The sequence below is a fragment of the Triturus cristatus genome, chromosome 1_2 (genome assembly GCF_964204655.1).
Source record: "Triturus cristatus chromosome 1_2, aTriCri1.1, whole genome shotgun sequence".
NCBI classification, from domain to species: Eukaryota; Metazoa; Chordata; class Amphibia; order Caudata; family Salamandridae; genus Triturus; species Triturus cristatus.
Window position 1 is genome coordinate 135,165,061 of NC_140580.1, and position 27,320 is coordinate 135,192,380.

At 44.5% G+C, this 27,320-nt stretch overlaps 1 protein-coding gene across 2 annotated transcripts in view; it reads right to left on the bottom strand.

The window, feature by feature from the left end:
• Positions 1–27,320, bottom strand: part of ATRNL1 (attractin like 1) — a 2,333,760-nt gene that overhangs the window by 1,319,447 nt on the left and 986,993 nt on the right. For both annotated transcript variants that reach the window (XM_085603276.1, XM_085603277.1), the window contains exon 19: positions 12,010–12,147. In XM_085603276.1, coding sequence (XP_085459402.1) covers positions 12,010–12,147 — 138 coding nt within the window. The remainder of the gene's footprint in view (positions 1–12,009; positions 12,148–27,320) is intronic.

Below are 27,320 nucleotides of genomic sequence, written 5' to 3' on the forward strand. Positions count from 1 at the left end.
TGTACGTCTTTCTTGCAAAAGTTGGATGCAGGCTTGTGTCCCACTTAAACTGCTCTGTGCTTACTTTCTGTAAATATTGGATTGATTGAATATTAAATATCTGTCTGGCTGGAAAGATGTCTACAATATAGCACGGATTGGGTTTATATTTATTGGCTTTAGAAAGAGTAAAAACATCAAGGGCCAGATGTACAAAGCATTTTTCCAGCTGTAAATAGCCCGATTGGCATTATCAGGCTGTTTGAGACTGGAAAAATGGTTTTTCATACGTACAAAATGCAAAATGTGATTTGGTAACTTGTCACCGAATCCAAATTTACATTTGCAATTCGGTATTTGAAATGGGTGAATTTGGGTGTCAGTTTCAAATACTTAACCGGTATTGCATGTATTACTGTTTTGCTGCCGAATTCCGGTCGCAAAACAGTATTACTTTACGACCATTCTAAAAGTGGTGGTAACCCATTTGCAAATAGAAAGCGGCCCCCTTGGGACCCCTTCCCCTTTGAGAATGTTAAAAAAATATTTTTAAGAGTAGGCAGTGATCCCAAGAAACTTTAACGTTTTTTTTTCTCTTTTGAAATGCATTCCATTTTTTTTTCAGGAATACGAGCTGCATAGACAAAAAATGCTTTATTAAAAAGCAAAAACAGACATGGTGATGTGCTGACCTTAGCAGGCCACCATCCCTGCGATGGCTGCGATTTCTAATGGGTCGCAAATTGTGCCTTACCTCATTATTATTTTTGAGATAGGCCAATTTGCAACCTACTAGGAATCACTAAGTACATTTGGAGTACCAATATCCTGATTGTGATTAGAGTATAATTGCATGAGGAAATATGTATTCCTAATGTTAGTACATCTGGCCCCAGGTGTCTCTGTTCTCTCTCTTATCCCATTCCCCTTTCCCCACGGCCACTGAGGACTAGTGTAATATTCATTACATGGTAGGCAGTGTGGGCTGTCAGACTGACAACGTTATGCCAATTCATTATGCCTCGTTGTAATGGGGACACCTCTTTGTGCAATCTTTGGGATCTAAAGACTAGAGTGGCTGTTCAGAGAACAGTTCTTGATGTCAACAACAGAACAATGCTGCAATAGTTAATTTGTAAATCAATAAGCACACAGATATAGATTTGTTAATTCAGTGAAGCTAGCCCTAAATAAAGCAGTGGACAGCACAGCCAAATTATTTTTGATATCTAACCAGCAGATTTTGTTAATGTTAGACGATCTTTGGGTGGTTTCTCAAGGGATAACACTCTTAAAAAAACAGGAGAGAACATGGCAGACCGAATGTTTTATAGGACACAATAAAAGCACCACACATATAATCATGTCCCTTAAGAAAGATAAACAACAAAAAGAGACAGCCAGGCTGAACGCAGTCAAGATTTATCAAATAAGTTAAACAAAAGAAAAAGTGTACTAGAAGGCGAAAGCCATGTGAACTCAGCCAAATATATATTATGAAGGCAGTGTGCCGGGATCTAGGGAAGCAAGAACAACTATATCAAATAAATAAATGGAAATAAAAAAAATGAAAATTGTCAGACCGCTAAACAAAAAAGGAAGATAAAGTCCTTAAGACTGGCTCCAGGGCACTTGTTCTGTTCAAAGCATGTTATGCATCAGTGTTTAATTACACACTAGGACCCACAGTGAGCTAATAAATATAAAGCAGGGGTGGAAAGGGGGATGTTAAACACTTTGGGAAGCATCACAAAGCTTCTTTGGATGTGAACTGACTGCCCATAAAACATTTAACTAGTGTATGCCAAAGAGGCAAGAGTCCAAACAATATGATATGCGCGCACACTACCGCGCACTAAATTATTTGAGCTCAAACCACAGGTGTGTAGAAAAAAAGGTGTCTGACGGGGGGGGGGGGGGGGGGGGAGGGGGGACATACACTTGATAGACGTGTTCAAGCAGTTGCTAAGGACAGGAATGAAAATTAGGTTCACCCCCACAAAGGAGTACATCCCACAAGAATGTGTATATTTGAAAAACAGTAGCAAATCATTTGCAGAGCTACCCTATGCCAATCTGGCTTTATTTAAAAACTGAATAGGGGGAAGCGAAAATAATCTCCATCATGACACGGCATCGTCGTTGGCCACGCGCAGGATTTCGACTGGGTAACTTCCAACTGTGTCTATGAGCTAAATGCATATTTCTTATGCGATTCATAAACATTTCCTTTTGTATTTTAGTTCACGCGCTAGTACATCCTATGAAAACATACCAATTTTTAAACTAGCCACATTAATAATTTGTACCAGTTGCAACCTATAGCTATGATACCTTTTGTTCGTGATTTGGACCCTTTAAATGTACTGGATAAGATGACCTACATCTTAAAATCCTGGGTTAATTACAGACAGTAATAGTAAATTGTAAAGTTTTGAGTAATCAAACAAGTATTGGCAATGCCAAAAGGTCCGACTTTAACAGACTGTTGTATGGTAATGTGAAGCATTACAAGCAGATAGCATACAGACTAGTTATATAAAAAATACGCCCAATGGCTGGTGCCCCCACCTGCTAGCTCTGTACAAAGAATTCAAAAAGTCTTACACGCTCACGTTCTGAGGTTCTGATTGTCACAATACTGAATCAAGACAACCTGCTGATTAATATGACTCCTACTACCCATTACTTATGATCAAAATAGGCATTAAAACACTGGCCAAACTCCATGATAATAGAATTTTCCCTTTGCTCCCAGCTGTATTCAGGCCAGATCAATCAGGCTGGACAATCCACTTCTCACAATCTTCAAACTATTTTTGTCTTTTTACATCACTAGATCCGTGGAATAAGAAGCCACTAAGGTATTTGATTCTTCATAATGGAAATATTTATTTCCGATTTTAGAATTATTAGATACCGTGGCAATTTGAAATGTTGGATTAAAATGGTATATAATAAACTAACAACACAGATTTGGCAGAACTGCCTATTATTGGACCCGTTTAATATATCCAGATGGACTAGACAGAGCCGTCTTCTCTCCCTTATTCTCTTTGTGCCATGGAGCTTATAGCTGCTAGACACAGACAGCATCACTTAGAGAGAGGCCCCAGTTTTATCACCATGTGCCCACTCGTCTCGCTGTATGCCAATGATGTCTCCTCTCTGTTAAAGACCATAACACAGACTTATCACAGTTGATATGGGAATTTGTCTGATTTTAGGATGATTCAGGCATGTCTATAAACCGGTTCAAGTTGATCATATTTCGGCTTACCCGTACTAAGGTTAAGAGCTTCCTTGTTTACACTCTCGAATAGGTGGCTTCATCAGTAAAATACCTTGGTATCAGGATGATTAGGGATATTGAAAGTGCCATATGTTAAAACTATGGCACGGCTATTGCTAGGCTATAAAATGCTAAATTTGAGCTGGTGGTTGCTGGGGGAGAGGGAACAGCACACTCAAAAGAGAAAGAAGTAGGAATAGAAAGACGGGCAAATTATCACGGAGGAAAAAAGCAGGTATCTGTACAAGTTAAAGGGGCAGAGATTGTCTGACAGTGGACGGTAGAGTCATGATGTCTCTTCAAGACTATGCAGCCTTGGTATTCGGTGCACCACGTTTCGAAGCACCAGCCATGGGTTGATGAGCAGAACTTTGGGCAGCGGCACTTATTCTGTTACAAATTAAGAAATGAGGAAATAAAATCAAGTGTCGGGCTGGATTAGGCTATCCCAGTTGCTAGCGGGAAGATTGTTGCTTTCCCTACATTGCTGTACCTTTGCACTAATATCCCTTTTTTCCTGACTAGACTCTTTTTTGATAAACTTAGATCCAGTATGGAAAAGCTGATATGTGGGGAGGGCAAGCAACTGCTTCAAAACACGGGGCTACCTACCGTTCCATTCAAACAGGGAGCTCTTGCCGTCCAGGATTAATAATATTATGCACCTAGGTCAGATAGGCACACTACTGGTACATGCCTTTTAAGCTGCACACTGCTACTGAGGCTAAAACACTTCATCCAGACCATCTCAATACAGTTATCTGGTCACCAGCCAGGGGCTCTATGAATGAAATGAACACCGTCGGATGCACTGTCTGGGCTTGAGACAGGCTCAGACGTAGAGCACACCTTCATCAGTTCCATGCACCAGAAATAACACTGGCACACAATCCCAAGTTACCGCTCCCTGGTGTCCCCATGTGTAGAAGCAAATGCAACACCTCAATTTACTAACGTTAAGGGATGTATACTGGGTGATAACTTCCTTCTGCTGCAGAATGTACGATTACACACCATTAGACCCTTCCTTTATACTTCTAACGCCATCAAACAGGTATGGTTATTAATTTCATATTTCCTGCTCCCTCGTCAACATTTGCTATGTTGTCAACATTGATAGCCTCTTCGTTCTCCACGAAACTGGGTATGCAGAGAGAAGCACCAATAGGCGTTCCTCTAGCTAAGGTTAAAGCGCTAACTGACTTGGAAGCGCCTTTAACTGATGAACAAAAAAAGCTTTAGTGCTCCCTGACTAGTGCCCTGTCCCCTAACTAAAAACTCTGACTGATTAATTTAACCTTCCAACACAGCATATATTACACCTCAAAATCACTGCACAGATTGGGCCTTTGAGAGAACTCGTGCTGCGCTGGATGTGGGATTCAGCAGGATGGGTTCCTCCATTTAATGTGACACTGTCTGGCAGTTGCAAAGCAAACACAAGGAGATGATGGACGGAGCGCTGAAACTTTTCAGACACTCACCCCCAGTCACAGATCTGGGTTGAATCCATCATCATTCTTTAGCTCACTTCACCACCCCAGTCCAGACCCAGCTATATGCAAATCATTCTTGACCCTGTGCCTCATGGGAACAGTTCAGCCTGAACTGCAAAGCCAGGTCTAGCAGTTGCCAGCCGTAGAGATAAGGTAACATAGATCCTCACTTAAATGATTTGAATTTCCAGCAACTACACTTATAACTTTACTGGGTTATGTGAACGACCCTCCCCCCCCACCCCCGAGTGAGGACACGCACATCCTTGGCGGTATCCCTTGTGAAGTGGAGTCTGGCGATTCAATGGGCCCTTCCCCAAAATGAAAGAATGGCTGCCGCTAGGAATTGATGCCTGTTAAATGGAAGCAGAAGGATATATAGGCCCTCTAAAACGTCTCTCCTACAATATGCTAAGGGAGAGTCTGAACCACTGTTGATTAAGCAAAAATTGCAATTGTGTTAAATGGCTGGATGGTCTCCAGTATAGCTCAGTCCACCCTCCTACGCACCTTTGAATTTAGTGCGAACATGACACTTAAAACATGCTTATGGGTAGTTTCATGTCTCCATTTATGAATAAATTGAGCAGATGATGTGGTAATGATAATGTAATGCAGGTGTTTACTCATGTGTTTAGGAGTGCAGATAATAAGATGGAACTTGTAACTCTCTGTTTGGCATGGATTTTGATGCTCTTATTTTGGAAACTTTTATGATAAAATAATAAAAATGATAAACTTAGGAGCTAGTTCTTCTGCCCAGCACAGGTTCTAAGAGAGGGGATGGCATTGAATGAGGATGAAGAGCATATGTTTATGTTCATAGAGCTGTTGAGAAGTTGTTTTCCTCAACTGAGATAATATAAACTTATATTTTTCATGTTTATTGGTCACCATCAGTATCAAATGCCTCAGTGGACTCAAAGAAGTCCTGAGAGAAATTTATCCAATTTCCACCTTGCTTCATCGCTGAGGGCAAAGCACTTCCCAATCATGTGGTTCTATCGTGGTGCAAGGTTCCGACAAACAAAGCAGACTGAAAAACAATTGCACCAATAGTCTTGATATTGCCCGCTGACTACTCTGAGATACATAAGCTGCTTTGTAAATTGCCAAATGATCATTGCAGAGGATTCTCCTTCTCATTAAAAAGAACTTTGACATATATTCCCCATTCAGTTCTGAAGCACGTGTGAAAAATGGCTACACAAGCTGATACTAAGAAGTAAAGAAACACTAGTGTCAAGGCCCACTGTCCAGATACCCATTAGACTGTCACTTTGCATGAGTACTTAAAAGTTGTTTAGTTATGTCGTCTGTATTTCTAAACATTGGACATTTATGATTTTGTGTCTTTTTCTAGCATGAGAAAAGGAAACAAGAAATCGCAAAATCGTACACACATTTCTTTGACAATACGTTAAAGTAGGAAGTGTAAGCAAAAGTTCTAAAGTTTCCTCTTCAACTAGATTTACAGCATTTATTGTCTAGGTTAACTCTATTTTGCGGACTCTTCAAACTTGCCAACATTGTAAAGCTCACTTGAAGGGAACGTCTAGTAGCTTTCATAATCTTACATTAACACACACTGAAATAACCTAATTTGGCAGAAACAGAGTTGGCAAATAACATATTGTGGAACTATGGGAAAGATCATGAGAATCAGTAAACAGAAACTGTTGCATGCATGTGATGTTTCAAATTCGTGATGCGGATATAAACATTCATTCCTTTCCTATAAAACAGATGAGCAAACTTTAATCTCCTATAAGGCATATTTTCATGACATTAAGCTATTACTGCCATCTTTAACTTGAGTATTCTTGAGGAACACTTCCTGAAATTCCTTACTCTAATTGCATTAATAACTCAATTGGTTATAAGGTATCGTAAAAAAAACAATGACTCTAAGCTTGCTCAAAACCCTTGTATTTTTAATGAAGGCCATTGAATAGACTGTTGTTGGAATCTCAGTTCTTAGCTAGACATATGTCCCAATAAATATCTTCAAATCCAATCTAGCTTTCTCGACGTATGGCTACAGGAGGAGGGAAATGACGTCCTCCTCTTAATCTTGATAGAAGACGGGAATTTTAAAGGTCTTACTCTGAAATAATATTAGATTATATATACGTTCATACTCATAGTACTGCTAAGATAGTTTCAACAAAAAAAGCAATTTGTAAGGCATAGATTTAGGTTAACAGCAAGGCCTATCGCAAACGTTTCGGCATATAAAGTCACCGCTTCACCACAAACAGCATTATGTGTTTACAAGGACAGGTGCTAGTCAATGATCCCTGCAGCAACCTTTCAGGGCCCGCCCCCCCCCCCCCCCCCCCAACCCTTCAGGAGGCATCTATTCATCCCAAGGCCATAGGATACCTGTTAGATATGCGAGACGAAGGGGCCCTCCTCACATTCTGCTGGGGGCCATTACTAGGCATCAGTCACTGACTTGACTTTGTTTTTGGCAATATTTTCCTGATGAACTGGTGCTGTTCCCGATCCACACACAAATCATTCACTCTCAATAAATCACTGCCTCTCTTAGTATGAGCAAAAGGGTTAATATTAACTGCACACAACTTCCAATTCACAACTATACATTTCTATATACGATTCTTACACAGTTTGCTAACTAGTATTGTAATGTGGCATTCATAACCCTTCATACATTAGTAGTGGTCTTTAAAATGTCTATTATGTACCTATTTTGACAATGTATTTTTCTTTAAGTGAATCTCTAACTTCAATTCTGGTATTTACTGTCGAGTTTCTAGTTGTGCTACAAAGATGGCCGCTAAGCAGTCCTCAGCCAAAGGACTTTTTGTGGTCCACAAAAAGGAGTAATGTGTGAGGAACCAGTAAAGCCTCCATCACACCCATTGTCTTTTTTTAAACTGTGCTTTCCTGAGACTCTTTTTGAATCCTTTTTGAACCCTTGGGACCCTTCATTCTTCTGGCATGGATATGAATGGTTAATCAACTATGTTTAATGAACTTCTTTGGGAACAGACAAATACATAAAAGAAAGGGGTTGCATATTTTGTTTTAGGACTTTCCTTGGATGTCTAATCTAATGGAATTGCATGTGTTTCCAGGTGTTGCCAGTAACGACATCAGAGAAGTCGAAGCTATTTTCCTTAAGAAGGCAAAATGCCTTATCAGGCGGCAACCCGGTCAAGCTCGGTTTCTAGACTCGCCTTCCCAGCACTTTATGCCACATTTTGTTGCCTTTAGCATGAATAGACTCACGAATGCAGCACTACAAATATTATGTTATGTCCATGTTACTGCCCTATTTGATGTTGAATTCTGAACCACAAAAGACTGATAACATCTGGAAAGGTCCCTTCAACAACACCCCAAACTCTGCCTTAGAGTTGTTAACCCAGGCATTCGATACCGAAGTGATTCTCAAGGTAGTATTTGAATCAAGAGTCTGGAGGTTAGGACGCGCCCGTCTTTGTGGATTTCATGTGGAATTGTCCCTGTCATTCCTCTGGACAAGAGGGACCTGGGCGTGGCCTGCTGAACAGAGGGCCTACTAAAGTCCATATCGACTGGCTGTTGGTAGGTTCCCTTTTATCTGGTACTTTGTTAGTTGAGTACGCAGCAGTGAATGTCATGGTTCTATGTGGAGCCCGCTCAGGGAAGCTTACTGCTTCCATCACCTTTGGTGCTGGAAAGAACCACAAAGAAAGAATTTTTGGGATAAAAATAATGTTCACAACCATGCCTGGACAGGACACAAACAGAAGAGAGAACTTAAAACTGACTAGAGGGCTTATTCATTGTACTATAACATGCCATTCATGTGAGGTAAAGAGCCCCCACACCCCAGCCACAAAAAAGGATTCTACATTGGGAGCACAAGGTCCATCTACTCATATTAGGTACTGTCTTGGGTTTAGTGACTTATGGGATTCTGCCTGTTTGTTATTTAATAAATAGTCAGAATAGTGGCTCAGATTTTTTACCAAAAGGCCAATCCTAGGCCACGTTCCAGTCCCACATTCATATTCTTTGGAGTACATGTTAATCAATGGGATAGTAATTTTCTATGGATTCAAGTTGTTGTCTCTTTCATTTCTGGGTTTTTATTTAGAAGGTTCTTATTTTTTTGAGAATTGGACTCTCTAGATATCGCTTTTTGTTTCCGTACTCTGGTCAAGGGCATTTCATATTTGCAACCTATGCCAGTCCATTGGGTTGATTTTTGCCTATTTGATAAGAAAGACACATCTCAAACTGAATTTGTGTACAGTATTTAGCAAATATGCTACAGAAGAACTGGATAGTCAGTATTTATAAAAACCAAGGCGGAGTAAAGTATGGGCTGATGGAAGGGTAGATGCCAGAATTATTATAGGCATAAATAACATTGAGTTAGCTTCTGGATATCTAGACTTTAACGCACATTGGTGGCTCACACCCTCGACCCCCTGGTGAAATTGAGAGACAGATGAGCACAAGCGGTTGGCCCTCTGGATGATGCAGACTGGGTTGAGGTAAAAATAGCCCCTTGGATATTGGCGATCTCTACGAGACAGCATCTCATCGAGTTTAAATACCCACACAAAGTATACTACAGCCCGCCCAGGCTAAGTAAAATGAATAGGGGCCTTGACCCTACCAGTCATAGGCGTGGAGCCAAGTTGGGCACCTTTTACCACAAGGTGTGGGTATGTCTAACTATACAGCGATATTGGACCCATATTCACTCGATTCTCATGAGGGTAGTGGGCAGAGTGGTAAAAGCTGATCCAAGGATTGCACCCTTAGGATTGATGGACGAATGTGCTAGCCAGCGTGCGACAAGAGTCCTGGTAGTAATGGGATTTCTAGTTGCCAAACATGGGAAAGCCCGTCATTGGTGCTCTGAAAAGGCCTCTCCTGTGTAGGAGTCAATGCACATTATGGATGGGTGTGCCAAGGCTGGGAAATATGTTTATAAATCAAGAAGCTGTTCCCAAAAACATATACAAATATGGGAATATGGGGTATGTTGTTGAAGTATTTTCCCACTGCAGGGGTTTAGACAGGCAAAAATGTTGTGATTATAGTGAGTTCCCTTAGTGCCCCCTGTAGTTCTCCCCTATGTTAGCCTAACTGCACATGTTGTAGGCTGCTGTGCACACATTAAATGGTATCACATTTATTTTTGTGCCACAATATTATTTTAGAAATACACTGCACATGTTTTTGTTAATCAGTACTTCTTCCTGGGACTCAGTCTGGACATTACGTACAAGGTTGAACAACATTGTGCCCTGTTTTTCTCTGTGGTCGGTGACGAACATATTCTAACATATAGACATAACAGGGAGACCCAGCTGCTGTTTTCTAACATGGCACTTCTTATCATATAAGCAGAGACTTGCCATTTTAAAAGCAGAGAGGATGATGCCTAGCAGAGGACGAGTGCGCCAGCTCTGCAAAATCTGAGATGCAGACCAGCTAACGGAACATGCCAGGTATGGAGCCCGGTACAAATCCCAGAGATCACTGATATATCATTGTGCTCACTTCGTGATGCTAGGCTTAGGCAGATAAATCATTCCCCATAATAGGGCTTTTCATTGTATACAGTTTATTAATAATGGTAATTACACTGCTCAGTTGTGTATGTTTTCTAATTGGTGAACAGTTGCTTCATGATAGAGCAAGATAGTTTCAATAAATATTGTAAACTTTGCTTGTGTCTCCTTTCTGTTTATTGTAGACACACATGAGTGAGAGAACGAAAGATGATGATCTGTTACCCCGGTTCCCAGAGGTGACTAGAGTTTTGTGTTCTGGGGTGGCACATTACCTGTTTCTCTGGGATGGTCAGAAGGGCAGGTAAGGCACTATGAGCTAGTCAAGATTTGGGCCCATAGTTACTTACGTGGTATGGTGACTCAGCCCCTACACACTGACGTTCTGTGATCCCAAGCACAGTTCTGTTTCCAAACAGAATCCCTGCAACATGACCATGTATTTGATATGTTGGTATGTTTTCATGACCATAAGGATAAGCTTTATAACGATAACCACTTTGTTCTTTTTGGTTCTTAAGCATGTTTTCTTTTTAATCAGTAAAAAGTGTCAATTAAAAAAAAGATATTTGTGGGGGCTTCCTGAAAGTTTGCACAGAGCAGGGACGGTAATCTTAGCTCATGAAGAGTTCCAATAAAGGAATGCAAAGAGATGTAGGAATGCTCTACAAAAAGAACTGTGTACTGCTATGTTGGTGCAAGGTTGTACAGCATAGTGTGCATGAGCAAGTGTAGCAATTGATATAGTTTAAAAGCTAAGGGGATGACAGGTCATGGACTGCACTGAAGTAAGCGACAAGATCAATAAACAGGGCTCCATTTTCAGAGGCAGGACACCAGACTGCAATAGATTAATTTAAGAGTGGCCTGGTCAGGATGAGTGGGACTTTGCATGGAAAAAGTAATGAGTTTGCCAAGGGGTATAATACTATTGCGAGGCACTAATGAGGTGGCTAATGAAGCCATCAAGCTTTTGAAGGTGCTGACCGAGTGTAAGTGGAAGGGATTCTGGTTCCTTTGCATGTTGAGGTGGAAATAGACAGTGGAAGCTGGGGAGTGAGCCAGTTTTACATGGGAGTCAAAGTGGAGTCTGAAGGGACTGGCTGAGAGCAAGGGATAGTAGTAATGTTGGTGGAGTTTGTGAAAAAAATTGGTGACCTTCACAGAGCTTAGAACTTTGGAATGATTATCAATGGCTAAGAGGCGGTCTACCATGGTTGTCTACAGGCTCTACTGACTTTAGTTAGGTATTGCTTATGATGCATTGTGCAATGACTCCAGGAAACATCTTCCCTGTAGTAGTAGACCTTCATAGAAATCGCCAATCCAATTCAAGCATCACTCTTGGACATTGCAAGCCTGACCAAGCAATTAAAACTAGTTAGCCGACATTAACCTTTCAGTCCATGCTTTGGAAGTGTTAATGATGCAGCACTACTTAGAGGTATCACTGTTAGACGACTGACAACCAAAGGTAGAAAATGCCTAAAAAAACCTTACCAACTAACAATGCACAAGGCAAAACCATCATTGATAAGACAGCGCAACTAGGAGATTCATGTCCTTAGTTCAGATTTCAAACAATATGACATTTATTTCAGTTTGCCATTTAGAAATTCCGACAATCCAGATGTCAGAGGAGATACTGTCCTCCTTGACCCCACAATAGGGATGAGGAATAAACTCGTCTGCCACTTACCCTCGCACTCTCCTCCATTGGTCGGGTTCCCATGATATCCCATTAGACAGGCCTCACACTGCTTCCCTGTAGTGAGGTTTTTGCACTGTTCGCAGACGTTGCCATTGACACAAGTGCTGTGCCCATTGCACTGACATGCTAGAACAGAAAAAAAATGGAGGGGGGGGATTAACAGAATTATTGCTTTTATGACTGTCAATGAACATTAATCCTTTGAAACTCACAAGAAGACACCGTTCTCCAACTTTAATGCTCAATTTGCTCGGTTTGTCCCCAATACAAAAACAAAATAAAACAACAACAAAAACAATGGCATGCAGGGTTTGCTCAACAGAATGGGCGACTGGGCAAGAAAGCTCTGACTAGCCCATGAAAACTCTGGCAGTTCTGTAAGGAGAGAATTGTCATCATACCATGGATGGTACACCAAGGGACACCTCTTAAACAAGGTCGGACTGGGACAAAAAATAAGCCTGGGCACCCAGAAAAAAAGTGACCACCCATTAGCAGAAAAGATAGCTACAAAAGTGGTCACATTCACAAATCAGACCAGTTTTGAATTCATAAATACTTTCTGTACGAGTATTTTGCAAGGTGTGGGAGACTGCACACTTTTGTGTTTGCTGCAGGTAATGTTTGTTTTAATACCAGAGAAATCTACAGTGAAAGCCATCCCACCTGGCCATAAAACAGGACCAGAAACTGCTAATAAAAACCAGCCCACACACTGATCAGTGAGACAAGCACATCGGGGAGTGCTTGATTGACCTATAGGCCAGTCCGACCCTGCTCTTTTTTTTAAATATTTTTATTGTTTTCCAGATTTACCACACACAAAATCAACAACATCAATTATATCAGCACCAATGCCGCATTGCAATCAGGATATCACATTACTAGCCCTCCCCTTCCAACTTTCCTCCCCTCCCCCCTCATTTACAGGTGCGCCGTGAGGTCTTTACAATTCAATCAGTCGCGAAAGTCTCCTATGCAGCTTTGTTACAGTGTCTAATTGGAACAGTGCTGTACTGGGGGTAACAATACCCTATTCCTTACTCAGCAAACTTGGCGCAGCGCTAGACCGGCAGGCCAGTCCGTCCCGCGGTCCGGGGCTTCACATCTCCTCCCCAGGGATATCCTCCTCTGAATCTGAATCCGGTGATCGAAGTATTTCCACTAAATCCTCCCATGCCCTTGCCGCCTCGTACTCTCTAACGCTGTTCCCACGCGATGCGTGACGCAGTCTGAGTGTGCTCTCACTGCTTGCCCATTTAAGTAATTCTGCCTTCCATCTCCCCACCTTAGGACCCTGGCTCGATTTCCAATGTATAGTTAACTCCCGTTTAGCCAATACTAGCCCTAAGTCTATAAATTTACTAGTAACTTTAGTTTTGGGAGTGTGCGGGAACCAATGGAGCAGGCAGGTACCCGGATCCAGTTCCAACGTCCTATCCGTAATAGAATTCAATGTATCCATCACCACCCCCCAATATGTCCCTAATTTCATACATCCCCACATCATATTATGAAGAAAGTCTGCTCCCTCCAGAGCACAGCGTGGGCACCGTGCCGCCGCCGCCCCCAAAGTATCGATTGAGCCTCTCAGGTGTTAGATATGCTCTGTGTAGGACATAGAACTGTATCAATTGAAACCGGGAATTTCTTGTACTTTTCCACGCTCTTTTAACCAGTTGTGCCCACGTCTTCTCCGTTTCCCACTTCCCCTGCAGTGTACGCAATGATTCTAAATTCTCCGTTAACATTCGGCGGTACAAACACGTTATAGCCTTATAGGTCCCAGCCGCCATCACTACGTATTGGCCCGCCATTGAGATACCCGGTTCTGACAGACCTGTCCTCCAATGGCGTTGAATTGCGGCAACTAGTGCTGAATGCAACAGGTAATCCCCCTTTGGAAGGTCAAACCTATGTTGCAAATTCTGGAAGGACAGCAAGCTCCCGTTCTCGTATAAGTCGCCCATCACCTGTAGTCCCAGGGCCTCCCAATGTGCCAATGCTGTCCAATCCCCTCCATGAGGGAGTGCCGTGCACATCCCCAGCGGTATCTCCGGGGCATATGGACGGGCTATACCTGCCTTGCGTTGACTCCGGTTCCAGCACAGTCGCAGTGTCCGTTCTTCTGTCGTAAGTAACTCAAGCTGCATCTTTTGTTGCAAGACTATAAAGGATAAAATGTACCGTGGGATCCAGCGACCCTCAGGGCCATCCGGACCACGGGACTCCCTCGCTACTGCTTGCGTGAGCCATTGCAGCTGCACCGCTAAGTAATACCACTCAAAATCTGGGACTGCCATGCCCCCGTCTGCCCTTGATCTTATCATTGTGGTTAATGCTACTCTTCTCCTGCCAGACCCCCACAAGAACCCGCAAATCATGAATCGAAGCTGCCGGAACACTGATCCCGGGACCCAGATCGGCAATGTCCGAAAGTAGTACAGCAATCGCGGCAACGCCACCATCTTCAGGAGCGCCACCCGCCCCGCCACCGACAGGGGCAAAGCACTCCAGAATACCATACTACTCCGGAGTCCGCGTATAGCCCTACCCAGGTTGGCCTCTAATAGATCGTCGGGGGCATGATAAATGTTAGTGCCAAGATATGGTAAACATCTAGGCTCCCAACTCACTCCCAGCGACTGGGGAGGGACCTTCAATGGCGGGGCCACCGGGAATAGGCAAGTCTTTGCCCAATTCACCTTTCACCCTGAATAAGTTCCAAACACCTGGAGTAAGCGTCTCGCCCCATCTAACTCTGTCGTTAAGTCCCCTAGGAATAGTCGTCAGCGAATAGTGAAATAAACTGAACTTCTCCCCGCAGATACAAACCAGCATAATAGTTCCCCAGTCGGGCATGAGACGCCAGAGGCTCAATGGCCAGGGCAAACAACAATGGAGAAAGTGGGCATCCCTGCCCCGTGCCTCGCCCAATCGGACAAATAGAGGAGATCGTCGTGCCCGTGCGTACTCGCGCCGTCGCTGACCTATAGAGCACTTCCGTCCTCTCTACGAAGGATTTCCCAAGACCGAAGGCATACAGAACTCGGGACAGGTATGGCCATTCTAGACTGTCGAACGCCTTCTCTACATCCACCGAGAGAACCGCCGCGTCCGGCTTGTCAACATGACGTTCTCCTTGGATTCGCATCAGGCGCCTCACATTGGTAGCAGTAGTTCTCTTTGGTATAAAACCCGCTTGGTCGTCATGAACCAAGTGTGACATATGGGGCAGTAGCCGGGACGCCAGAATCCTACTTAAAATCTTATAGTCCGTTGTCAGCATTGACAACGGGCGATATGCCGCCAGTGACTCTGAGCAGTCCGACCCTGCTCTTAACCACATTATCTGGTCACTGAGTGAGAACCCCCGAGTTCGCCAGTTGTGGCTTATCACACTTATGTCACTGCATTTGCTTCAGGCTAGGAATTATAGTTTTCTATGTTAATAGCCAGCTTTCAAACATCATCTTGTGTTTTGGTCTAAAGAAATAATAATCAGTCATGCATACAGGAACCCAGGTAGCATAGATGTATAGTAAACAATATATATATATATGTGTGTGTGTGTGTGTACAAGCCCAACGAGTTGGGCAAAACACGTCATCCTGCCATCCAAATCTATCCAATAAATTGAATTTACAGCAAAAAGTGGAGTCCGTGTTCCTGTTTTTCTTACTCTGCAAAGCGACTGGGACTATCCTTTTGCATATATATATATTGCTGCTTTGTTAAATGAATATTTTCTTACTGCAACTGAAGTGGCTCCTGATTTTGTGCTGAGAGGTGGAAGTCTTGCATAATCATATATATATGAATTTTAATAAAGCCCTTAGCTTCAACCCCGGAGTGTACCGTGCTTATTCCTATTTTGGAGGAGGCTTTGGTTCTATGTGTTGTCAGCAAGCAGGTCGCTGAGTAACGGTACACCCTCTCGGTCTGGTGCACCGTGTGAAGAACAGCAACCCTTTCGGTATATTTGCATGAACTGCAAGCGACACGGAGCCCCCCCTAGCGGCGTGAAGTGCCATCACGGTGTGATGTGGCTGCAATGGGGAGAGAGGAGGCGGCATTGCTCGCCTGAGTAAGGAGTTGGAAGAAAGGCTTTTTATCGTCCTGCTGGGCACTCAAGCTGAAGTGCGGCCCATTTCCAGAAAGTTGGGACATCACTAGGTGTGAGGGGTGCCTTGTCACTGTACAGACACCCCTATGGGCTGTAACTACCAGCATGCATCGGCCTAGCAGGGGGAAAGCACGAGTGGCCAGTTTACATCCATTGGAGGAGCGCAACGTCATAAAGGGAGCAGTTTCTGCTCACCTGCACCTTGCTTGACCATCAACAGAGAGTGCGGAGCCCCTGGAACAGGCACAGATGAGAGCCATTGATAGGCTTGAAACGCGTCTGCCTTAGCGTTTCAAGGGACTGCAAGCACTACGCGCATTGAATTTTAATAACGCCCTTAGCTTCAACCCCGGAGGGTACCGTGCTTATTCCAATTTTGGAGGAGGAGGCGTTGGTTCTATATATATATATATATTATATTAAAATGTCCCCTTTTCCACCACCACTATAGGTTCTAACCTGGGGAGAGGCAGAGACTTTGTGAGGGCATAGTGGGTTTGAGAGTGAGGGCACCCAACATGCATGCTTGTGCTGATTCCAAGAGAAGAGACAGTACACTGATGCCAGCTATTGGGGTACAGAGCATGCGGATGCATGGGCACTGGCATCCAGCTGCAAACCCTATGTTTTGGGAATCAAACATCACGAAAAAAAGAACACAGAAGAAGGGGTGAACAATAGAATACAAGACACACATGGGCCTTCGAGTAGAAAAAGAGAAAAGAGTCTGTAGAGATGGCATATCCGGAGCAGTTTACAATCGTATTTATGTGGCATTGGAGGAGCTCGGTGGATGTTCTAATACGATCACTTACTTCACTACTGTGCACTTTTCATGTGCAGGGGTAAATCCAACTTTTCCAACATGACACTTTCCCTCCGTGATAGGAGCTTGTGTCTGTGAGTAAGCTACCAAATGCATATTTGTGTGACTCATACCTTTCCCCAACCACAACGCTTCCTGTAAAATGTATGCATGTGTAGCTAGAACAGCCTTCAATTTACTCACATGTATGTTTTGTGACTATTAAAGTTGCGGTATGTTAAACCTTGGAAAATGTGAGTAAATCAGTTTCTATGTTTTCTCAGCGATGATCATCGTTGGTTTTACGCACCCTTGTAGGGAATGTTGTACAAGCAATGTTGTGAGTCAATAAAAACGTGAATACAAACATGTACAGCATGTGATGCAGGGCTCGAGTCGGGGTACCACGCGGGTGGACGGCGTCCCCCCACTTATTTTACCAGGTTTTTCCGGGTGGACGCCGTCCCCCCTGCCCAAAAGCTGGACAGCATTGTGTGAGCAGAGAGCCCGGGTGGGAGGGAAGTTTCCCGTAAATTACCAAAGATATGCTCATGAGATTCCTGTTGTGACGTCACTTCCGGTGACAGCGTCCCCCCCACTTCTTTTCATGAGATTCCTGTTGTGACGTCACTTCCGGTGACAGCGTCCCCCCACTTCTTTTTTTAGGACTTGTGCCCTGATGTGATGTACCCATACAGTCTTCAGGGGCGTAACTACCATTGATGCAACAGGTACAGTGGCACCGGGGCTCACTGAACCCTGATAAATACTGTATTTTACAACCCCAACAGCAGTTGAGGGGGGGGGGGCATTTTCCTTGCTTGCACCATGACCCATGTCCCATGACACCCTTGCTATTGAGAGGCTTCTAAGCACTACCTTTACAACAAACAATTGATGGACGGAATGCTGACAATGCAGACATTCTCCCCCAGTCAAGAGATCTGGGTTAAATCCATCGTTCTTTTGCCCACTACACCACCCCAGTTTAGACATGGCCATATGCAAATCAGTCTTGACCCTGTGCCTCATGGGAACAGTCCAGCCCGAACTGCCAAGCTATGTCTTCCCTGGACCGGAATCAAGCATCCTAGGACCGGTTTCTGGCTATCAGCCGTCATCAGCCAGGATAGCTTGACTCCAGTGGCGTAGTGAGCACGGGTCCCACGTCTGGGAATACCCATCCCACTTAGGGCGAAAAGCGTTACAACAAACAATTGATGGACGGAATGCTGACAATGCAGACATTCTCCCCCAGTCAAGAGATCTGGGTTAAATCCATCGTTCTTTTGCCCACTACACCACCCCAGTTTAGACATGGCCATATGCAAATCAGTCTTGACCCTGTGCCTCATGGGAACAGTCCAGCCCGAACTGCCAAGCTATGTCTTCCCTGGACCGGAATCAAGCATCCTAGGACCGGTTTCTGGCTATCAGCCGTCATCAGCCAGGATAGCTTGACTCCAGTGGCGTAGTGAGCACGGGTCCCACGTCTGGGAATACCCATCCCACTTAGGGCGAAAAGCGTTACAACAAACAATTGATGGACGGAATGCTGACAATGCAGACATTCTCCCCCAGTCAAGAGATCTGGGTTAAATCCATCGTTCTTTTGCCCACTACACCACCCCAGTTTAGACATGGCCATATGCAAATCAGTCTTGACCCTGTGCCTCATGGGAACAGTCCAGCCCGAACTGCCAAGCTATGTCTTCCCTGGACCGGAATCAAGCATCCTAGGACCGGTTTCTGGCTATCAGCCGTCATCAGCCAGGATAGCTTGACTCCAGTGGCGTAGTGAGCACGGGTCCCACGTCTGGGAATACCCATCCCACTTAGGGCGAAAAGCGTTACAACAAACAATTGATGGACGGAATGCTGACAATGCAGACATTCTCCCCCAGTCAAGAGATCTGGGTTAAATCCATCGTTCTTTTGCCCACTACACCACCCCAGTTTAGACATGGCCATATGCAAATCAGTCTTGACCCTGTGCCTCATGGGAACAGTCCAGCCCGAACTGCCAAGCTATGTCTTCCCTGGACCGGAATCAAGCATCCTAGGACCGGTTTCTGGCTATCAGCCGTCATCAGCCAGGATAGCTTGACTCCAGTGGCGTAGTGAGCACGGGTCCCACGTCTGGGAATACCCATCCCACTTAGGGCGAAAAGCGTTACAACAAACAATTGATGGACGGAACGCTGACAATGCAGACATTCTCCCCCAGTCAAGAGATCTGGGTTAAATCCATCGTTCTTTTGCCCACTACACCACCCCAGTTTAGACATGGCCATATGCAAATCAGTCTTGACCCTGTGCCTCATGGGAACAGTCCAGCCCGAACTGCCAAGGTATGTCTTCCCTGGACCGGAATCAAGCATCCTAGGACCGGTTTCTGGCTATCAGCCGTCATCAGCCAGGATAGCTTGACTCCAGTGGCGTAGTGAGCACGGGTCCCACGTCTGGGAATACCCATCCCACTTAGGGCGAAAAGCGTTACAACAAACAATTGATGGACGGAGCACTACCTAACAGGAGTTCGGAAACTGCAATACATTCTTGCTGCCACAATTTCGAAGACGATATTCGTAATGCCAGGCATCCACCCACTGCGTCATTTTTCATATGCTCCCGTTAACAAAATGCCAAACTCTGTACATCTCATTCATAGTCCAGTTTGTTCTTCTACATCTTTTTATAATTTGGGTGCCCTGTTAACTAAAGAGCAAACTCCTTAGAATCCTCGAGGAATCCCTCAGGTCGGTCGCTAGGAAATCTGACAAGTCGACCAAGTGGATCCCAGAAGTGTCAAACATGGCGCGGTGCGCCTAGAAGGGCGAAGCGACCAAATTTGCCCCGCTACACAAAACAGATTCAACGCCAATTCACGTATCCGATTGTCTAGCCGAGCTGGATACAAATGGAACAGCAGATGGAAAAGCTGATGTGTACATCCCGGGTTTATTCAAATTATTCACACGAGCAGTGCACGCCGACTGCCCCCCGCCCACCCCCGCGCCCCTGAATTTCATAAAGAAGGCAGAAAAGGCCCGTGTTCTACACGTGGTAAGGACATTATTCTGCAATCGCGGGGCGCCGTAATTACATTTTCGGGATCGAACGGATAAGAAGGGAGGCGGAAAATAATAAATAAAACACACACAGAAGGAGGAAAAAATAGGAACAAAACAAATTGCCTGGTGTAAATGATTCATCATCCTCTAGCATAATAACCGGCGCCCCGCTCGTGAAGGTTGATAAAAGCGAATTTAAATGAAAGGGCCCGAGACATGCCATCCATTCCGATGCGGGGACGGTGGCGGCTCTGAAATCCAAGCAATCATCTTCCTCACCTCACAGCCCCCCCTTTGCCCCCCCCCGTGTGTATCCCATCTCCAACAATGGCATCTGCTCGGCTAATAACCCGATAAAAGGTCAATAATGAGGCGTTACAGCGTATGGTTTCCAGGGCGCTGACAGCGAGGAGGAGCTGTGATTAATGGCGCTGATATCCTGCCTTCCCCTCACCACCTGCAGCCGTGGAGGGTGCGAGGGAGCCTGGGAGGGAGCGCTCCCGGGCTTCGCCGAGGAGGGGGTACAGTTACGCCACAGAGGAAGGGCGCCCCGTCTCCCTTCGGCGTAATTAAAGCCACCCAACCAAAAGGAACTAATTGAAAGTCGTATTTTGTGCCGAAGGCCGCGCGAGGCCCTGACATGCAAAGCCTTCATGGACAGAGTAACTTCTGCGCAGCCATGTTCTTCCATGACTGCTTATTTATTTATTTAATGGATTTTTATATAGCGCAGACTTTACCAAAGGTGTCAGAGCGCTTCACAATAGAACCAAGCAGGTTAGATGAGGAACATTTTGCATATTTACATGTTACATTAAGGAGAAAGAAGAAAAAGTAGAAAGAAGAAAAAGTAGAATAAAACAATAGATGGCAGTCACACAAAAAGTTCTGGAAGTGTCTTTAGAAGAGAAGAGATTTGAGGTCAGTTTTGAAGGTCCGGGTAGAGGTGGTGGTACGGAGTAGTGAGTTCCAGATTCTGACCGCATTGCCTGAGAAGGGTTGAGCCATCGATCTCTCCCTTTTGAAGGTGGGGGGCTCAAGCAGTAGATTTTCCACATTACGAGAAGGTCTAGAGCCTCCAGAGATTTTACATTTAATTACCAGGTATCGAGGGGAGTAAGTGTGCAAGGCTTTGTGGGTGATACAGGCAGTCTTGTAGATTGATCTTGCCTCGATGGGAAGCCACCGAAGAGGGGACAAAATGGGTGTGATGTGGTCACTTCTTTTGGCCCCAAAGACCAAAGGAGCTGCAGAATGGAGAATGGAATTAAGAGGGGAAAGGCGAGATTTGGGGAGGCCAGCAAGAAGAGAAATGCAATAATCCAGTCTAGAGAGAACCAGAGTTTACCCCGCCATAGAGCATGTTAGCACGACCCAGACCTGTGTTCAAAGAACAGAAGGGCACTACGAGTTGGAAACAGTGACCATCTCACTCCACGTTATGAAGGGCACTGACTCCAGCCCCCAACCTTTCACCTACAAATCACAGATTCTAGGCGTGCTAGACTAATTAGTTCAATGGAAGCAAAACAAGACTAAAACACCCAGAATGCATCAGCCTATCACAGAAATGTCTGGGACTATGAATCTGTAGATATAAAAGGCATACTTAACAGAGTTTATGTCGCTGTAGAAGAAGGGCACTTCCTTTTAGAGGCGTGTGCCTATTTCTGGAATAACCTCTCATCATCATCAGAGGCCATGGAGAATAGAGAATCTAAGGCTATTAGTAAGATGATGCACTGTAAACAGGGATAAGTGACTGAAGGTATACTTCATGGGTGTCCAGCACAGCCCAGGCAAGCATTAACGGAGCATCCAGACCAGCATTTCAAAGGAGAGTTAGACTTAGAAGCTATACTCCAAGAAGACTGCTCAAGCAGCGCCATGGTAGACCTGGTCAGGAATGATCAGAATTTATGGCGGAATGGAATAGACACAAAGAATTCAGAGTGCATGAAAGTGGGGTGGTTGGTTAAGTCAAACCGTATGCATGGTCTCTGGTGCGGAGGTAGGTGCAGACATTGACACACCAGATTGGATGCATCAATACTTCCTGTCATCTCCAACTTCATGTTTCCGTCTGAGCGCATAGGTGCAAGGGTGTATAATTATCTCTGGAAGCAATTGGTCAATATGGAACCTACTCTACAAACTCCCTGTCAGAAGGTTCTGGTGAGTTAAAGTCCCAGGAGAGGGGGCTCGAGGTGTTGTAGAAAAGAGGGCAAAGATAGAACCGGACTCTGCCATCTCACCAACAAGCTGTAAATTGTGTTTTGGGTACCTGGATTAGAGTGATGGATTTTGTTTGGGACCACGTGGCTGTGCTGTACAGACCCGTCATAGGACATTCTTTCAGAAGTTCTGAGGATGCACGATAAGGCTTGGCAGCTGCCACAGAGTAATCAAGGCTCATTCCCAAAACAAACTGAAATCCTGAAATACATGACTACCGAGACAATCTGCACCTGGTGGGAGGGAGTGGGGTTTCGGGGGAATGGCAAGATCGTAGATTTAGAGTGCAAAGGGTCAGATGCACCAGACAGGTTGGTTTATCTACGTACAGGTTTACCATAACATTTGAATTCACTTCCTTAGTGCTTATCATGCAGCATGGGGAAACAGGAGGATGATGAGATGTTATGAAGATACTGATAACTAATCAGGGTACTGGTAATACTATCAAGTTTATAAGAGTTCTGGTCCGAACATTTCTCATGAAGTTTTGATATATGAAGTGCCAGATGTTCACTGTTACACGCGGAAATCCCCACAATCCAGAGCACAGTCCAGCAAAGCAAAGAGATGATCTAGGAAGAAACACCATTCAAAAATAGTTTTGGCATTCATGGACCTGAACGTGGACGCCCCAAGAGTTTACCTGCCATCATCTGCAGAGCATGCACGTGCAGAGAGCAGATACGTAACTCATACACTTACAGCCAGTACTTGTCACCAGAATCACTCTCCCAACATCCTTATTTCTCGACAATTTTTATTATCGTGCTATTCCATAGGCAATAAAATAGATCAGGATTAATACACAGCTGTGGAACTAACTGAGCAATGTACTCCACAGACTACAAAGGTATTCTAAAGACACCGTGTAGTGGAGCGCAAAATCATATACTGTATCAATGGTCCATTCCTTAACTTTAAATCCTCTTAAAGGGAAATTTATTGAGTAGTCATGTTCTTTGGTTTAGGCTGGACTGCAATGTTTGAATGGTGAGCTGTGGAACAGCTCATCTGAGATCTGCGATTGCTAAGAGTACTGATGCAAAAAGAACAATTGATGGACAGAATGCAGAACAATGTCATACATTCACCCCAGTACAGAGATCTGGGCATAAATCCATCGTTTTTTTGCTCACCATGCCATTCCAGTTTGGACCCAACCATATGCAAATCAGTCTTGACCCTGCACCCAATGGGAACAGTCCAGTCCGAACTGCCAGACCAGGTCCTCCCTGGACTTGAAACAAGCATCCTAGGACCCGTTTTGGGTTTTCAGCCCTCATCAGCCAGAATAGGTTGACTCCAGTGGCATGGAGAGCACGGGACCCACGTCTGGGCATACCCATTCCACTCGGGGTGACAAATGCAAAAATAACAATTGATGGACAGAATGCAGAACAATGTCATACATTCACCCCAGTACAGAGATCTGGGTCTAAATCCATCGTTTTTTTTGCTCACCATGCCATTCCAGTTGGGACCCAGAAATATGAAAATCAGTCTTGACTCTGCGCCCAATGGGAACAGTCCAGCCCGAACTGAGCCACAGGGTCGACTGGTTTGCATATGGCTGGGTCTAAACTGGGGTGACTTGGTGAGCAAAAGAACAACAGATTTAACCCAGATCTCTTGACTGGGGGTGAATGTATGATTTATTCAGCATTCTGTCCATCATTTGTTTGCATGGCACTTTTCACCCTAAGTGGGATGGGAATGCCCAGACGAGGGTTCCTTGCTTACTGTGCCACTAGATTCAAGCTAGCCTGGCGGATGACGGGTAATACCCAGAAACCGGTCCCAGGATGCTTGTTTTGGTCCAGGAAGGACCTGGCTTGGCAGTTCGGTCTGGACTGTTCCCATGAGGTACAGGGTCAAGACTGATTTGCATATGGCTGGGTCTAAACTGGGGTGGCATGGTGAGCAAAATAATGATGGATTTAACCCAGACCTCTTGACTGGGGGTGAATGTGTGATTTATTCAGCATTCTGTCCATCATTTGTTTGCATTGCTAAGAGTACACCATCTGGAAGCTTGGAAACCATTTGGAAAGCAACAGGATGAAGCCAGTCCATTGAGGCAGCGTAGGGACATACTTCATTAACCTGGAAGAAGACTGACCGCCGTACTTGTAGATCTCAACCACGAGGCACTCTGTGCCTAAAGCAGAACCACCATCGCAGTGGCTCCATTGAAGGCACCAACGCTTTGCTGAAGAAGGCAACACGTTTAATTGATGTAATAGCAACATTATGTGTTTAGAGAAGTTCTTACAACTTTTGGGCCTGTGCCACTGCACATGCTGCACCATTCAAGTCATGCCCCTTGTGCCTGCAAGATAACTGCATTTGTGACTGCCTGTTTAGTAGTAAAATATAGCAATATTCGGTGTTTAGAGGAGTCAAGACAACTTTTGGCTTTGCTGCCAACTGCACCCGCTGCACCATTCAAATCATGACCCTAGTGCCTGCAAGGTAACTGCACTTGTGACTGCTTATGTAGTAGTAAAAAATAGCAATATTTGGTGATTAGTGGAATTCTGACAACTTTTGGCCACAGTGCCACTGCACCTGCGGCACCATTGAAATCATGGCCCTAGTGCCTACAAGATAACTGCACTTGTGACTGCTTATGTAGTAGTTAAAAATAGCAATATTTGGTGATTAGTGGAATTCTGACAACTTTTGGCCACAGTGCCACTGCACCTGCGGCACCATTGAAATCATGGCCCTAGTGCCTACAAGATAACTGCACTTGTGACTGCTTATGTAGTAGTTAAAAATAGCAATATTTGGTGATTAGTGGAATTCTGACAACTTTTGGCCACAGTGCCACTGCACCTGCGGCACCATTGAAATCATGGCCCTAGTGCCTGCAAGATAACTGCACTTGTGGCTGCCTGTTTAGTAGTAACATTTACCAATATTCTGCGTTTTAGTGTGGTGCCTAGAGCTTTTGGTCCTGGCGCTACTGCACCTGCTGCAGCCTTCAAATCAAGTCCCTTTTAACTGCAAGGACACTGCAATTGTCACTGCCAATGTTTAGTAGTCAAATATAGCAATATTAGGTGGTTAGAGGAGTTCTGACAACATTTTTGCCTGGTGCCACTGCACATGCTGCACCATTCAAATCATGACCCTAGTGCCTGAAAGATAACTGCACTTGTGACTGACTGCCTGTTTAGTAGTAAAATATAGCAAAAATTGGTATTTAATGAAGTTATGACAACTTTTGGCCCCGGTGCCACTGCACCTGCTGCACCATTTAAATCAAGCCCATTTCAACTGCAAGGTAACTGCAATTGTGACTACCTCTTTAGTTTGACATTTTAGCAATATTCTGGGTTTGGAGGGGTCCCTAGATCTTTTGGCCGCGGTGCCACTGCGCCTGCTGCAACATTCAAATTAAGCCCCTTTCAACTGCAAGGTAACTGCCTGTTTAGTAGTAAAAATATAGCAATATGAGGTGTTTAGAGAAGTCCATACAACTTTTTGGCCCGATGCCACTGCACCTGCTGCACCATTCAAATCATGACCCTAGTGCCGGAAAAATAGCTGCACTTGGGACTGCCTGTTTAGTACTAAAATATAGCATTAGTTGGCATTTAGTGGAGTCATGACAACTTTTGGCCCCGTGCCACTGCACCTGCTGCACCGTTTAAATCAAGCCCCTTTTAACTGCAAGGTAACTGCATTTGTGACTGCCTGTATAGTAGTAAAATATAGCAATATTAAGTGTTTTGAGGAGTTCTGACAACTGTGGGGCCCATTGCGACTGCACCTGCAACTCTATATAAATCATGATCCTGTTGTCTGCAAGGTAACTGCACTTGTGACTGCCTGTTTAGCAGTAAGATGTAGCAATATTAGGTGTTTAGTGGGATGTCTAGAGATTTTGGTCCTGGTGCCACTGCACCTGCTGCACCATTCAAATCATGACCCTATTGCCTGCTAGATAAATGCACTAGTGACTGTCTGGTTTAGTGCTAAAATGTAGCAATAATCTTGGTTTAGTGGGGTCCCTACAGCTTTTCGTAAATGCATGCAGCCAGGGGTAGTTACCCAAAAAAATAAGTTGCACAGAATAGCAAATTAACACAGTAATTCGGCTTGGGAACTGATAAGAGCCCCCTTTTAAGGTATATAAAATACAAAAGATTTCACAAGCACAGTGCTGTGTAGGCGAAACCTAAAAATGTATACCACAACTTTTGCCGTAATTAGCTTAGGCTGTCTGAGGTACACTGACCAAAAGTCCAATGTACGACAATTGTAAGTCCAAGGTTTCTACCAGCAGATCCAGCATAGTCCCTGTCAACAGAAACACAGATCTTCTCCTGCCTAAATAGACAGGACATATGCACATTTCTTGGTAAATGTCCTGCATCCATCAAATTCTAAATGAGGGAATAAGTCACAACAGGGCTTGAAATAGCATATGGAGAAAAGCAACGATTTGGTTACCAGTAGCTCATGAAGTAATTAAAGTTAGCGTAGCTTGCTACTAGTACGGCGTTGTGACGCATGTTGTCTTCTCCGTGACCAGCATGTAGATCGGGGATGCTGTAAAGGTTTCTCTTTGAGAGGAATGTGCAGTAAAACCCCAGTTGGTTACACTGAAACTGGCAAGAGCGAGGAGGAGTAAAACACATTGACTTAGGTTTAAATGATTATGGCGGGAGCGGAGAAGGAGAGTAAATAAAAATACTAAAATACAATAAGACCCCTTCCTCCCTGAGAAGGAAGGGAGAGTCACAATACATTTAAGCGCCAGCTGGACTTTCAGGTGAAAACATGCACAGCGTTCCAAGATACGAAACCATAGAGGAACATTGGTGGGTAGGGGCGAGCTCGTAATAGGTATAGAGTCAGCCACCCAAAACCATGAGGGCTTCTGAGCAGGGGCGAGGGGGGGAAGCAGCCCTCACCACAGCAATGCGAGATGATATACATCCATTCCAGCGCCTGAGTGTCACATATAGAGTCCACATGTTCCTTGTGGAAATAGATGTTTATTCTCCAATTTGCCTGAAGGACATCAAAATGGCTGCACGGTACG